Below are 15,472 nucleotides of genomic sequence, written 5' to 3' on the forward strand. Positions count from 1 at the left end.
ATATCTCCATCATCCTGCTACATACATTGAAGGTTCTCAGGATCTCAGCTTCCTTCTCTGTTTTAGAGCTAGGCAATATTTCATACCCTTATTTTTTTTCAACTAAATTTGCCCCTTTAAATCCCCGAAGTGAACTCGGGTATTTCCTGTGAGCCGGGTAGTTCTCTCCGGGTCACTCGGCTGTTTCCGCCAGTCGGGACCGGTCCTCCACCACGCTTGCCTGGGGCGGATGGAGCATTCGGCTTTTTTCCGTGAGCCGGGTGGCACCCGACAGGGTGGTGGGCGAGTCGGAGGCTCGGGTCGGAGGCAGCCGAACGCCTGCTCGGCTGTTTCCGTGAGCGGGGCGGTTCCCCCGGGGTGCACCCTGCCCACGCCTTCGCTCGGGCCGGAGATTGCCGAAGTGGCGCTCGGCTGTTTCCGCCGGAGCTCGCCGCGGCTGCGGTGCTGATGATAGTGGCAGCGTGTAGCGGAGCGCCAGAGACAGCGGATTGCAGCGGCGGAGCGCCGTTCCTCACCCCGTTACCGACCGAACTTCATCGGCTGCTACATGGAAAAACACCGCGAGGCTTGAGAAACAAGAGGGAAAATACCAACACCAGGCAAATGGCTGAAATCACCAATATCAGACCCTCCTTTGGTAAGTGTTGCATTCAATAAAATCAGCCGTATGCAAGATATTTCAACGTTAATCGCAATGATGCAATGTTGTTGTAATTACCAGCAGTTGGGGCAGGGAGGTGGGGTCGGGGGAAGGACCCACCTTATAAAAAAAAATGCGTTCGAGTTCTGCAAGGTTTGACCTAGTAAAATTAAATTCAATATTTCGCAACATTATTCGAAATGCAAATACAGTGGGGGGGGGGGGATTAATGCAGGCTGGGGTCAGCTGTCGCTGATCTAAATGTCTGGCACTTAATATGTTGGATGCATCATACTTGGGTGGAAAAATATTCCCATATTCCTGTGCAATGATTTTTTTTTTTTGCAATCTCCAAGTGGCCTTGTCTTGCCTGTATTTGCGTTGCTGGCCTATGAGAATGACGTGATGTCTATTTCAAGGTAGCGAGTGTTGCTGCTGCTATTGTTAGCAAACCCAACTAAGGCTTCACCCCCCGATACACGCACACGCACACACACACACTAAGTGTATAATTAAAGTAGAAAACTCTCTTGCAAACTCCAGCGTGCATTTTAATCCTCATTTTAATCCTCCTGCAATGATAATTCTAAAGTCAGGCCTGTCTAAAACAAAAGTTACCGTACAGCGAGAATCCTGAAAACAGAACGCAGTTTTGCAAAGACACAGCCCAGTCCCCGAGTTAAGAGAGAGTAAATTGAAATTGAGTTTTTTAAAATAAAGTTATCTTCAGGATCCTTTTTTTTTTGGGGGGGGAGAGATTTAACGAGTGCACTTGCCAGTTAGATAATTTGCGTTGGACGTGTTGGGCTGTACCGGAGAATTCTTCACATAAGTAATTGTGTACCGACCCCGTGCCCGGCCCTCCTCTCTCCGCATCCCCTGCCAGCTATCGCCGGCTCAGTGCGTGGTAGTCTGCTCAGAGTCAGGCCGTTGTGAATTCAGGGACCACATCGGAGGCTGGGTTCTAGAGATGAAATCTAGGCCGATCCTCCGGTGCAGTGCTGGGGGGGGGGGAGATTTCTATAGCCCTCCCTGGTCTCTGTGATTCCCTCCCCCTCCATCCCTGACTCTCTTCGCCGTCTCTGTCTCCCATCCCTGTCTCTATGATTCCCCCTTCACCCCGCCCCATTCCTGCCCTTGTATCCTTTCCTCTGTAATCCCCTGCCTGTCTCTGTGAACACCCCACCCGTATACACCTCTCCATCTCTCTGACTCCCTCTGGGCCCCTATCTCTGTAACCCCCACTGGCCCTACACCCCGCCCATCTCCGTGATTCCCTCCAGCCTCTGGTCCCAGTTTCTTTAACCCTTTCCCTCCCCCTATGCCCTTTCCCGACTCTGTAACCCCCTCCGGCCTCTACACCCCTGTCAATATTCCTTAATGTTTTCTCAGTCTCCAAGGTTACAAGCCCAGCAAGAAAAATTTTCCCTCCCCGTCCCTCTTCTTCAATTCCCCACTCTGTCACCCCTCACCCCACCCATTAACCTCTTCTCTTCACCGGCCTATCACCTCCCACTGGAGCTGCTTCTCCTTCCCTTTCTCCCATGGCCCACTTCCTGTCCTGTCAGATGCCCTCTTCTCCAGCCCTTTACCTCCTAGTTTCTCACTGCGTTCCCCCCACCCCACCCACCTGGCTTGCCCTGTCACCTCCCCTCCCCTCCCCACCTTCTCATTCTGGCATCTTGCCCCTCCCTCCTTTCCACTCCTGAAACCGGGCGGAGGTGGAGACCGAGAGGGTCAGAATTTCAGGCCAGATTCCAGAGCTGTGTTCCGAAAACTGACTGGTTGAAATTCCGACTTACAACGGACGATGGTGGTTGGGGGGGTTATCACGTTGGTCTGAGTTTCATAGAATCTGTGGCATTCCATCTCACTCCGGTGCGGGTGGTGAAAAGACAACCTGCATGTTGAGTACAGGCCGGTGAGAGTGACTGCAGCCTGGTACCCGTAGATTGTGACGGCGTTTTTGAGAGGAACTCACCGGAGGATCTCCAGCCTCTCTTCTGCCCTGACATTGAAGATCGCCGCGCAGGCCCTGTAGTCCGTGAAGTTCTGCCTGACCTTTGAACCTGCTGTAACTCAACCCCCCCCCCCCCCATTTATCTAAGAGTCTCTTAAATATACCGGATGTATCTGGTCTCTACCACCAACCGCTGGCAACGGGTTCCACGCACCCACCACTCTGTGTAAAAACACACTACCCCAGACATTCCCCCCTCCCCCTCCCCCACCTCGTATGCCCGTTTGCTGGTTCAAACACCTGAAAGTTATGCTCTTCATCCTAACCACTTCCGCCCTGGGGAGAAATCTCGGGATGTCCACTCGATCTATGTGCATCTCGTCACTCTCATCCTCCTTCGCTCCAAAGAGGGGAAAGCCCTGGCCCCCTCCTCACTGCGGGTGCATGACCCAGTGAGAGTGAAGGAACACGTCAAGGTGGAAACATCCTCAGAAATCTCTTCTGCACTCTCCTGTGAGGTCCCGTGTCCTGTGCAACTCAACGGGGGGGGGGGGGAGAGGGGGAGGGAGGGGAGGGGGGGAGAGGGGGAGAGAGAGAGATTGGAGAGGGGAGGGAGAGAGATTGGAGGGGAGAGGGGAAGAGAGAGAGATTGGAGAGGGGAGGGAGTGAGATTGGAGGGGAGAGGGGAAGAGAGAGAGATTGGAGAGGGGAGGGGAGTGAGATTGGAGGGGAGAGGGAAGAGAGAGATTGAAGGGGGAGAGGGCAGGGAGAGAGGGGAGGAAGGGGGAGAGAGATTGGGGAGGAGTGGGAAGAGGGGAGGGGAGAGAGATTGGAGGAGGGGTAGTGGAAGGGGGGAGAGATGTAGGGGAGAGAGAGAGGGGGGGAGGCTTAGTGGTCCATGCCTGGCACTGCCATGCTTCAGCGCCAACACAGCATGTCCACCTTTCACCAACCTGCAAGTCTTTGGGATGTGGGAGGAAACCGGAGCACCAGGAGGTCACGGGGGTGAACACACAAACTCCTTACAGACAGTGCAGGGAATCTTACAGCCTGGTGTTGTAGTAACCGTGCCCTGAATAACAAAACTGTCACCTCCCTACTCTTTGTGCATTCAGCTCCCTTCACAATAAACAATACTACGTTGTTAGCATACTGAATCAGTGTACTCTAGCCTAGTACCAGCTCTCCCAGAACCATGTACGTCCCACTGTCCAACAATTTCTCATCCTTCAGACAATATGCTTCCTTTTTCTGCCAGATTCACTTCCCCCACCCCCTCCTCACCATCCTGCCCATCCACATCCCTCTGCAGCCTCCTTTATTTCAGTACAGATAGGCTAAATGCAAGTGGGCTTTTTCCACTGAGGTTGGGTGTGACCGCAAATAGAGGTCATGGGTTAAGGCTAAAGATGAAATGCTTGAGGGGAACACGAGGGGAAACTCCTTCACTCAGAGGGTGGTGAGAGTGTGGAACGAGCCGCCAGTACAAGTGGTGGATCCAGGTTTGATCTCAACATTTACGAGAAATTTGGGTAGGTATATGTATGGGAGAGTTACGGAGGGCTGTGGTGCAGGTTGATGGGACTAGGCAATTCAACATGGTTTAGATGGGCTGAAGGGCCTGTTCCCGTGCTAGAGCCAGATTTATTTGAGAACGTGAAATTTGTTGCTTTGTGGCAGTAGAACAGTACAGGCCCTTCAGCCCATGGTGTTGTGCTATCCCTTCAACCTGCTCCCCCATAACCCTCCATTTTAATTTCATCCAGATGCCTATGTAAGAGTCTTCTAAGTGCCTTTAATGTATTTGTGTCTACCACCACCCCGGCAGTGCCTTCAACGCACCCACCAAAGTTCAAAGTACGTATACGTCACCATATACAACCCTGAGGTTCATTTTCTTGCCAGCATACTCAATAAGTCCAATAACTGTAACAGAATCAATGAACAACCACACCGGCTGGGTGGACAACTGATAGCAAAAGACAACAAAAAGAGGGGGAAAAAAGGAAATAATAAATACTAAATAAATAAAATAATGATTATCAAGAACACGAGCTGAAGAGTGGGGCCTTAGGTTTTGGGTAATAACCCTTCCTAAACCTGGTGTGTGAGTCCTGAGGCTCCTGTACCTTCTTCCTAATGGTAGCAGTGAGAAGAGAGCATGGCCTGTGTGGTGGGGGTCCCTGATGATGGATGCTGCTTTCCTGCGACAGTGCTCATGTAACTGTGCTCAATGGTGGGGAGGGCTTCACCCGTATCCACTATTTTTTGTAAGACTTTTCATTCAAGGACATTGGTGTTTCCATACCAGCCTGTGATGCAGCCAGTCAATATACTGTGCAGCACACGTCTATAGAAGTTTGCCAAAGTTTTGCCAAATCTTCACAAACTTCTCAGGAAGCGGAGGTGCTGTGCTTTCTTCGCGATTACGTTTATGTGCTGGGACCCAGGACAGGTCCTCTGAAATAATAACAACGAGTTGTTGACCCTCTCCACCTCTGATCTCCTGACAAGGACATCAGATGGACCTCTGGTTTCCTCCTCCTGAAGTCAATAATCAGTCCTTGGTCTTGCTGACGTTGAGTAAGAGGCACCACTCAGCCAACCTCCCTCCTATTTCCTGATTCATCACCACCTTTGATTCGGCCACTCTCTGAAAATCACCTTTGATTTAACCACTTTCTGAGTAAAAAATCCCACCTCAGGCATCCCCCTATACTCTCCTCCACTCACCTTACAGTTATCCCTCTTGTATTAGCCATTGCCACTCTGGTGGGGTGGAGAAACTGCTGCTGTCCACTTGATCTTTGCTTCCTATCATCCTATATACCTCTACTAAGTCATCTCTCATCCTCTTTCTCTCCAGCAAGTAAGACCGAGCTCGCTCAGCCTAGCCTCATAAGACATGCTGTCTACTGCAGGAGAGTATCCTGGTAAATCACCTCTGCAAACCCCCCCCCCCCCACTAAAGCTTGCACATCTTTCCTATAGTGAGGCGACCAGAATGAAACACAATATCCAAATGTATTCTAACCAGGGTTTTATAGAGCTGCAACATTACCCCGCAGCTCTTGAACTCGATCCCCCTGACAAATGAAAGACAACAGATCATAGGCCTCCTTAACAATCCTATCAAATTCTGTGGCAACTTTGAGGAATCCATGGACGTGGACCCCGAGACCATCCACACCGCTAAGAATCCTGCCTTGAACCCTGCACTCTGCATTCAAGTTCAGCCTCCCAAAGTGAATCACTTCACTCTGGTTTTGGATTAAACACTATCTGCCACCTCTTAGCCCAGCTCTGCATGTATCTCAGTGCCAATTTATACCTTCTCCTGCCTATTATCCATCTCTCTCTCCATTCTCTTCACGTTCTTGTGCACTTAAACCTGCCCGCTTCCATTACTACCCCGACAACCGATCTGTGAACCTACTATTGTCTCTGTACAAAAAAATACTTTAACCCCACCCCCCCATCCTTAAAAGCAGGTTTTCTGGTGTTTGAATTATTCTGTCTACCATTTCTATGCCTCTTGTAATTTTATAAATCTCTGTCACACCTCCCAAAATAAACAGGACAAAGTGCAAGGAATAACAAGGTGGCGTTCATGGGTTCAATGTCCATTCACAAATCATACGGCAGAGGGGAAAAAAGCTGCTTCTGCATTGTTGGGTGTCTTGAGGCTCCTGTACCTCTTCCCTTACAGTAGAGGGAGCTTCACTCTGTGTCTGACCCCGGGAGTGTGTGATGGGACAGTGTGGAGGGAGTTTCACTCTGTGTCTGACCCCGGGAGTGTGTGATGGGACGGTGTGGAGGGAGCTTCACTCTGTGTCTGACCCGGGAGTGTGTAATGGGACAGTATAGAGGGAGATTCACTCTGTGTCTGACCCCGGGAGTGTGTGATGGGACGGTGTAGAGGGAGTTTCACTCTGTGTCTGACCCTGGGAGTGTGTGATGAGACGGTGTGGAGGGAGCTTCACTCTGTGTCTGACCCGGGAGTGTGTGATGGGATAGTGTGGAGGGAGTTTCACTCTGTGTCTGACCTCGGGAGTGTGTGATGGGACGGTGTAGAGGGAGTTTCACTCTGTGTCTGACCCCGGGAGTGTGTGATGGGACGGTGTGGAGGGAGCTTCACTCTGTGTCTGACCCCGGGAGTGTGTAATGGGACAGTATAGAGGGAGATTCACTCTGTGTCTGACCCCGGGAGTGTGTGATGGGACAGTGTAGAGGGAGTTTCACTCTGTGTCTGACCCCGGGAGTGTGTGATGGGACGGTGTAGAGGGAGTTTCACTCTGTGTCTGACCCCGGGAGTGTGTGATGGGACAGTGTGGAGGGAGGTGTGTGATGGGACGGTGTAGAGGGAGTGTGTGATGGGACAGTATGGAGGGAGTTTCACTCTGTGTCTGACCCCAGGAGTGTGTGATGGGGACAGTGTAGAGGGAGCTTCACTGTGTCTGACCCCGGGAGTGTGTGATGGGACGGTGTAGAGGGAGTTTCACTCTGTGTCTGACCCTGGGAGTGTGTGATGGGACGGTGTGGAGGGAGCTTCACTCTGTGTCTGACCCCGGGAGTGTGTAATGGGACAGTATAGAGGGAGATTCACTCTGTGTCTGACCCCGGGAGTGTGTGATGGGACAGTGTAGAGGGAGTTTCACTCTGTGTCTGACCCCGGGAGTGTGTGATGGGACAGTGTAGAGGGAGTTTCACTCTGTGTCTGACCCCGGGAGTGTGTGATGGGACAGTGTGGAGGGAGTGTGTGATGGGACGGTGTAGAGGGAGTGTGTGATGGTATGGTGTTGAGGGAGTTTCACTCTGTGTCTGACCCCGGGAGTGTGTGATGGAACGGGTGGTGGAGGGAGTGTGGGATGGGACGGTGTAGAGGGGAGTGTGTGATGGGACGGTGTAGAGGGAGTGTGTGATGGGACAGTAATGGAGGGAGTTTCACTCTGTGTCTGACCCCAGAGTGTGTGATGGGACGGTGTAGAGGGAGATTCACTCTGTGTCTGACCCTGGGAGTGTGTGATGGGACAGTGTAGAGGAGGGGAGTGTGTGATGGGACGGTGTAGAGGGAGTTTCACTCTGTGTCTGACCCCGGGAGTGTGTGATGGGGACAGTCTGAAGGAAGCTTTAATTTGTGTCATTCAGTCTCAGGATACAGGGAGCCATATTGTGGACATGTTTCGGAGAGGACAGTCTGTCACTGTGGGAGACCTGTGAACAGAACAGACTGTCCTCAAATGACAGTGACAGACGCCTGGCTTCGGGCTGGTGTTCAGCAGACTCTCAACGGTCGCTCAAGCTGACCGGAGCCAAGCCGCCCTTCCGCTGACCTCGATCGAGGCGGTCAGCCGCTTCCCGCCACTCTCAGCGAGCGATGGACTGGCACCCTCTGTGTGCTATTGTCACACGCACCAAGACCCAGTGCAAAGCTCGTCTTGCATAATGTTCACACAGATCAAATCATTACACAGTGCACTGAGCTGAACAGAATAAGGTGTAACAGCTGCACAGAAAACGCCGGTAAGAAATACCATCTTCAGATCGTAATGAGGCAGATTGTGATGTCACTCGACCATCCTAACATAGGAGAGTCTGATAATGGAGGGGTGGGCGCTGTTTCTTGAGCTGGTGGGGCGTGCTTTCAGGCTTTTGTATCTGATGGGAGGGGGAAGAAGAGGGATTGTTCGGGGGTGGGTGGGGGCTTTGATCACACTGGCTACTTTACCGAGGCAGTGGGAAATATAGACAGAGCCCATGGAGGGGAGGGAGGTTTTAGTGATGTGCTTGAGCTGTGTCCACACCTCTCTGCCATTGCCATCAGGAGGTGACTTTTTTTTATTGCGTGTCGGTAAAAATTGGTATTGGTCAAAGGGGGACATGCTGAATTTCTGAGAAAGTACTGTAGGTGAGTGACTATCGACTGCACACCTGCAATGGCATTTAAACACCTAACAATGGACAAAACCTCGCCACTTGCCAGATCATAGACACAGGAGATTCCGCAGATGCTGGAAATCCAAAGCAACACACACAAAGTGCTGGAGGAACTCAGCAGGCCAGGCAGCATCTACGGAGACGAATAAAGAGCCAAGATTTCAGTCTGAGACCCTTCATCAGGATTCATGAAGTCAATAGTAATCCAATTCCAATAGAGCTTCTTAAACACCACTTCCAGCAGCCCATTCCAGACATACACCACACTCTGTGCGGGGGAAAAAAACACGTCCACTACTCATCTCCTTTGAACTTAAGTGTAATCCAACTCGAATGCAATGTCAGGCATTTCAATGCTGGGGGGGAAAAGAATCAGATCAGATTTAATTTCCATAGATGTTGCCTGACCTGCTGAGTTCCTCCAGCATTTTGTGTGTGTGTTTGGCCTTGGATTTCCAGCATCTGCAGATTTCCAAGTGTTTGAGATCAGGTTTATTATTGCTGACGTACCAAGTGAAATTTTTATTTGTATGTATTTCTTGAGCTACAACTGCAACGCAACTCTCCTTCTTTAACCCTTTACAACGACCGATTAACCTACCAAGCCCCAGGTCTTTGGAAATATGGCAGGAAACCCACACTGTGACGGGGAGAACATGCAAGCTCCTTACAAGCAATGCGGATTGAACCCGGGTCACTGGAACTGTAAGCCGTTGTGCTAGCCACTACCCAACCCTTCTTGATCTGCCGGAGCAGTTACAATAAGCTAAAAAGTGAATAAATAACGTAAAAGAGGACTAGTGAGTGGTGTTCATGGGCTCAGAAATCTGACGACAGGGAAGAAGTTGTTCTTATACCAAGTGTCTTCTTTTTCCATGCCTCTCAATCTCAGGAGCTTGTTCCGCCATCTCCTTTGAGTACATGTACCTGTGCGTGTGACAGTGAACGAACAACGGTACTGTACATCACACGACAACCTTTAAGATCAATCTATTTCTTAAATGTCCCTAATGTATCTGCCTCTAAGTCATCCAAGACAGCATGTTCCACACACCCACCGATCTTATGTCCACTGTACCTCTGACATCACCCCCCCCCCCATTCTTTCCTCCGACCACTTTAAAATTATGCCATTTCACCCCTGGGAAAAAGTCTCTGGCTGTCCACTCTATCTCTGCCTCTTACCATCTCGTACACCTCCATCCTCCTTCACTCCAGAAAGAAAAGCTCGAGCTCACACAGCCTCTCATCACAAGGCGTGCCCTCCCTCTGGGCGGGGCAGTATTCTGGTAAATCTCCTCTGCACCCTCTCTAAAGCTTCCTATAATGAGATGCCAGAAATGAACACAATATTCCAAGTGTGATCGAACAGGGTTTTATAGAGCTGCAACTTTACCTTACAGCTCTCGAACTCGATCCCCGACTAACGAAGGCCGACACACCATACACCTCCTTAACCGCCCTGTCAGCCCGCACAGCAGCTTTGAGGAATCTATGGACATGGAGCCCAAGATCTCTCCATTCCTCCACACTGTTAAGAATCCATTAACCCTATACTCTGCCTCATGTTTGAGCTTCCAAAAAGAATCACTTCACATTTTTCCAGGTTGAACTCCATCTGCCACTTCTCAGCCCTCTGCATCCTGTCAATGTCTATAGTAACCTACAACAACCTTCCACACTATCCACAACTCCACAACCTCTGCATCACCTGCAAACTCAATAACCCACCTTCCACTTCTCATCCAAGTCATTTATAACAGTCACAACGATCAAGGGCCCCTGAATGGTATCTTGCAGAACACTATTAGTTACTGACCTCTAGGTAGATATGCTCCATTTATAAAATACAGGAGCAAAATTAGGCCATTCAGCCCATCGAGTCTGATCCACCATTCCATCACGGCTGATTTATGATCCCTATCAACACCATTTCCCTACCTCTCTCCATAACCTTTGACATCCAAACTAATCAAGAACCTGTCAACCTGGGCTTTAAATATACCCAGTGACCTGCCCTTCACAGCCGATCATGGCAGTGAATTCCACAGATTCGTTATGCTCTGGCTGAAGAAATTCCACCTCCTCTCTGTTCTAAATGGACAGCCATCTATTCTGAGGCTGTGCCCTCTGATCCCACACTTCCCCCACTATTAGATCTTCAAAATTCGTAAGGTTTCCCTGAGATCTCCCCCCATTCTCCTAAACTCAGACCTCAGAGCCACTAAACACTCGTCAGATGTTAACTCTTTCATTGCTGGGATATTCTCACGAACCTCCTCTGGGCCATCACCAATACTTGCAAGGGGCTCGAAACTACTCAGAATACTCCAATTACGGTCTGACCAATGCGTCAGCTGCCACAAACACCCCTCTGCTTTCTGAGGGCAAGCCAATTCTGAATCCACACAGCCAGGTTTCCATGCCTCCTGACTTTCTCAAAGAGCCGACTGTGGGGAAGCTTACCGAATGCCTTACTGACATCAGTGTACGCTCATCTCTTCTGCTGCTGCAGCCCGGCCACTTCACAGTTCAACATGTTGAGATGCTCTTCTGCACACCCCTGTTGTAATGCGCGGTTATTTTTGAGTTACTGTCGCCTTCCTGTTAGCTTGAACCAGTCTGGCCGTCCTCCTCTCAGCTGTCTCATTAGTGAGGAGTTTTCATCCACAGAACGAACAACCAGTCACCAGATATTTCTGTTTCCTGCACCGTTCTCTGCAAACTAGAGGCTGCTGTGTGTGAAAATCCCAGATCAGCATTTTCTGAGATACTCAAACCACCCCATCTGGCACCAACAATCATTCCATGGTCAAAGTCACTTAGATTACATTTCTTCCCCATTTTGGTTTGCTCTGAACAACTGAACCTCTTGACCACGTCTGCGTGCTTCTATGCAGATTAGATGTTTGCATTAACGAGGTGTACGGTGTACCTAATGAAATGGTGACTGAGCAACTTCCACTGCTTTGCCTTCATCAGTTTGTTTTGACCTTGACCTGGCTCTGCCCTCTCTGTTTCAGATGTCTCACCCATTGTGGCCGGGGTTATCGGGGCCACAGTACTGGTGGTGTCGGTCTCGCTGACCGTCTTCGTGTGGACCTGCTGCCAGAGGCGCCTGGCTGGCAACACCAAGAACCCCCCCTACAAGTTCGTCCACATGCTGAAGGGCATCAGCATCTACCCAGAGACGCTGAGCAGCCGCAAGAAGCTGGGGACGCCCGCGGCGGGAGAAGGACGGTGCCGGAGGAGGGGAGCGAGAGGCGGGGGGCGACTGCTTCCACCCAGAGTCCGGCCAGTGCTCTGCCCCCTTCGTCGAGGGGCTGCCTTTGACGTCAGGTTACCAGGAGATCCCGGATGACGAAGCCTCCCCCAAGGACAGCACCAGCTCCTTGGACAGCAAGGCACCCCTCGCCCACATCGCCGGAGACGGAGGTCAGCCTGGGCAACCTGAGCATCACTGTGGACTACAACTTCCCGAAGAAGGCCCTGGTGGTGATGATCCAGGGGGCCCACGGCCCTGCCGGTGATGGACGAGACCACACTGACCTCTGACCCCTACATCAAGATGACCATACTGCCCGAGAAGAAGCACCGCGTCAAGACGCGGGTAATGAGGAAGACCCTGGACCCAGTGTTCGACGAGACCTTCACTTTCTATGGGATCCCTTACAGCCAGCTTCAAGAACTGCTCCTCCACTTCCTGGTCCTCAGCTTTGACCGGTTCTCCCGGGACGACGTGATCGGAGAGGTGACGGTGCCACTGGCCGGGATCGACCCCGGCAGCGGGGAGGGTGCAGCTGACACGGAGATCTTACCCCGATGCATACAGGTGAGGCTGACGTCCTACGCGGAGTATTATGCTTGGGCCCCTGCTGACAGGGAAGCCCTTGACGCTGGGAAGAACTCGGAGAAGATTTCCACCAGTTTAAAGGGATGAGGCTGTGTATAACCCTGTCCAGTTTTCAGAATCCTCGAGGGACTGGGTTTGGAGAGAGGTTGAGCAGTTTGGGAATTTCTTCCAGCACAGTGTAGATTGAGGGATGGCTTATGGAGGTGCATAAAATAGTGAGATTTTAGAACCATAGAACACTACAGCACAGTACAGGCCCTTCAGCCCTCCATGTTGTGCCGACCCATATAATCCTTAAAAAAAAAAGTGCTACCCCACAACCCTCCATTCTTCTTTCATCCATGTGCCTGTCCAAGAGGCTCTTAAATACCCCTAATGTTTTAGCCCCCACCACCATCCCTGGCAAGTCATTCCAGGCACTCACAACCCTCTGTGTAAAAAAACTTACCCCTGATGTCTCCCCTAAACTTCCCTCCCGTAATTTTATACAGATGCCCTCTGGTGTTTGCTATTGGTGCCCTGGGAAACAGGTACTGACTATCCACCCTATCTATGCCTCTCATAATCTTGTAGACCTCTATCAAGTCCCCTCTCATTCTTCTACGCTCCAAAGAGAAAAGTCCCAGCTCTGCTAACCTTGCTTCATATGACTTTGTTCTCCAATCCAGGCAATATCCTGGTAAATCTCTTCTGCACCCTCTCCATAGCTTCCACATCCTTCCTATAATGAGGTGACCAGAATTGAACACAATACTCTAAGTGCGGACTCACCAGAGATTTGTAGAGTTGCAACATGACCTCTCTACTCTTGAACTCAATCCCCCTGTTAATGAAGCCTTCTTAACTACCCTATCAACCTGCGCAGCGACCTTGAGGGATGTATGGATTTGAACCCCAAGGTCCCTTTGTTGATCCACACTCTTAAGTAACTGACCATTAATCCTGTACTCAGTCTTCTGGTTTGTCCTTCCAAAATGCATCACCTCACACTGTCCGGATTGAACTCCATTTTAGAAGAGATTAGCTCTATCTGTCATACGTACACTGAAACATCAAAACATACTCAACAGTAAAATGCATCATTTGCATCGACGACAAATGCATAACGTTGGCAGGGTCACAGATTAGGTTAACACATGCAGAGTGCTGGAAGAACTCAGCTTGCTTCTGTGACCATCCTGATGAAGGATCTTGTATAGAAATGTCGACTGTTTATTCCCCTCCACGGACGCTGCCTGACCTGCAGAGTTCCTCCAGCATTTTGTCTTGGATATCCCAGAATTTGCAGAATCCTTTGTGTTTCTGTTTTAGATTAAGGTTCGATTCATTTGTGACTTGTACGTCACAAAACATTGAAACAGACACCAAGTCAGGCAGCATCTACGGAGGAAATGTTTCGGGACGAGACCTTTCCCTCATGTTTAAAATGCACAGTGAAATACATTGTGCTGGAGCAGAGCTCAAGTGTTACCACACTTCTGATGCCAATAAAACATGCCCACATTTCCCAACTTCAACCCAAACACCTGTTGGTTTTTGTGTGTGGGAGGGGTTTGGGGGTTTGTTGTTGCTGCTGTTCTTTTTTTTACAGGGGAGGGGTTTGATGTTGCCGCTGTTCTGTTTTACAGGGGAGGGGTTTGATGTTGCCGCTGTTCATTTTTACAGGGGAGAGGTTTGGGGTTTTTTAATGTTCTGTCAGCCGTTTTCTGTGCAGGCAATCTGTTAGTTTTTTTTTATGCAAGGGAGGAGTGGGGGGGTTAGGGTTTGTGAGTTTTGTTTATTTTTTCTTTTTGTGCAGGGAGGGGGTGTTGATGTCTTTTCTTTCAGTAGTTTTTCTGAATTTCATGGCAATCTGGAGAAGACAGATATCAGAGTTGTATTGTACACGCATACCTTGACAAACTGAACCTTCAAACCTTTTGGGACTGTGGGAGAACCCAGAGGAATCCCACATGGTCACGGAGAACGTACAAACTCCTGACAGACAGTGGTGGGAATCCAATGAGCTGGTGCAGAAAAGAAAGGCCATAGTGCCCCTGGTGAATGGTGGAACGAACTTTAAAGTGAGAGGGGAAATATTCAATCACAACCTGAGGGTCAATTTTCACCCAGAGGGTGCTCTGTATATGAATGAACATGAATGAGATTCCAGAGAAAGTAGTTGAGGCAGGTACATTAGGAATTGTACCTGGCAACAAGGTCATAAGAGAGTTTTTGGAAACTGGCCTTCACAAATCAGGAGTATAGGAGTTCAGATATTACACTGAAGTTGCACAGGACGTTGATGAGGTGTAATTTGGAGTATTATGTGCAGTTGTAGTCACCTACCTCTTCTCAGAGTTGTATGTGGTGGACATATATACGTACTTTGTTCATTCATTTACTTTGAACCTATAGGAAAGATGCAAATAAGATTGAAAGAGTGCAGAGAAAGTTTACAAGGATGTTGCTGGGACTTGAGGACCTGAGTTATAGGGAAAGGTTGAATAGGTTCGGACTTTATTCCCTGGACGAAAGGAGATGGGAGAGATATTACAGGGTATAGATCGGGTAAATGGAAGAATTTTTCCACTCAGGTTGGGTGAGACCAGAACTGGAGGACATAGGCTTAGAGTGAAAGGTGAATCTGAGGGGAGGCTTCTTCACTTCGAGGGAGAAGTGAGTGTGGAACGAGCTGCCAGCAGAATGGGTGGATGCTGGTTCAATTGTCACATTGAAGAGAAGTTTGAATAAGTACATGGATGGGGGGTGAGTGTGGAGGGTCATGGAGCAGGAAGATGGCACAGAGTGAAACTCCCTCTACACCATCCCATCACACACTCCCGGGGTCAGACACAGAGTGAAACTCCCTCCACACCGTCCCATCACACACTCCCGGGGTCAGACACAGAGTGAAACTCCCTCTACACCGTCCCATCACACACTCCCGGGGTCAGACACAGAGTGAAACTCCCTCCACACCGTCCCATCACACACTCCCGGGGTCAGACAGCAGAGTGAACCTCCCTCCACACTGTCCATCACACACTCCCAGGGTCAGACACAGAGTGAAACTCCCTCCACATCATCCCATCACACACTC

The 15,472-nt window shown here is 50.1% G+C and overlaps 1 protein-coding gene across 1 annotated transcript in view; it reads left to right on the plus strand.

The window, feature by feature from the left end:
- The first annotated feature begins 419 nt into the window (after positions 1 to 419).
- LOC140735762 (synaptotagmin-11-like) overlaps positions 420 to 15,472 on the plus strand; it is a 28,211-nt gene continuing 13,158 nt past the window's right edge. The window contains 5 exon segments of the mRNA XM_073061220.1: positions 420 to 637; positions 11,561 to 11,751; positions 11,753 to 11,887; positions 11,889 to 12,056; positions 12,058 to 12,369. Of these exon segments, the coding sequence (XP_072917321.1) occupies positions 448 to 637; positions 11,561 to 11,751; positions 11,753 to 11,887; positions 11,889 to 12,056; positions 12,058 to 12,369 (996 nt within the window). The 5' untranslated portion in view covers positions 420 to 447.

This window comes from Hemitrygon akajei, chromosome 11 (genome assembly GCF_048418815.1).
Source record: "Hemitrygon akajei chromosome 11, sHemAka1.3, whole genome shotgun sequence".
In the NCBI taxonomy this organism is placed as follows: Eukaryota; Metazoa; Chordata; class Chondrichthyes; order Myliobatiformes; family Dasyatidae; genus Hemitrygon; species Hemitrygon akajei.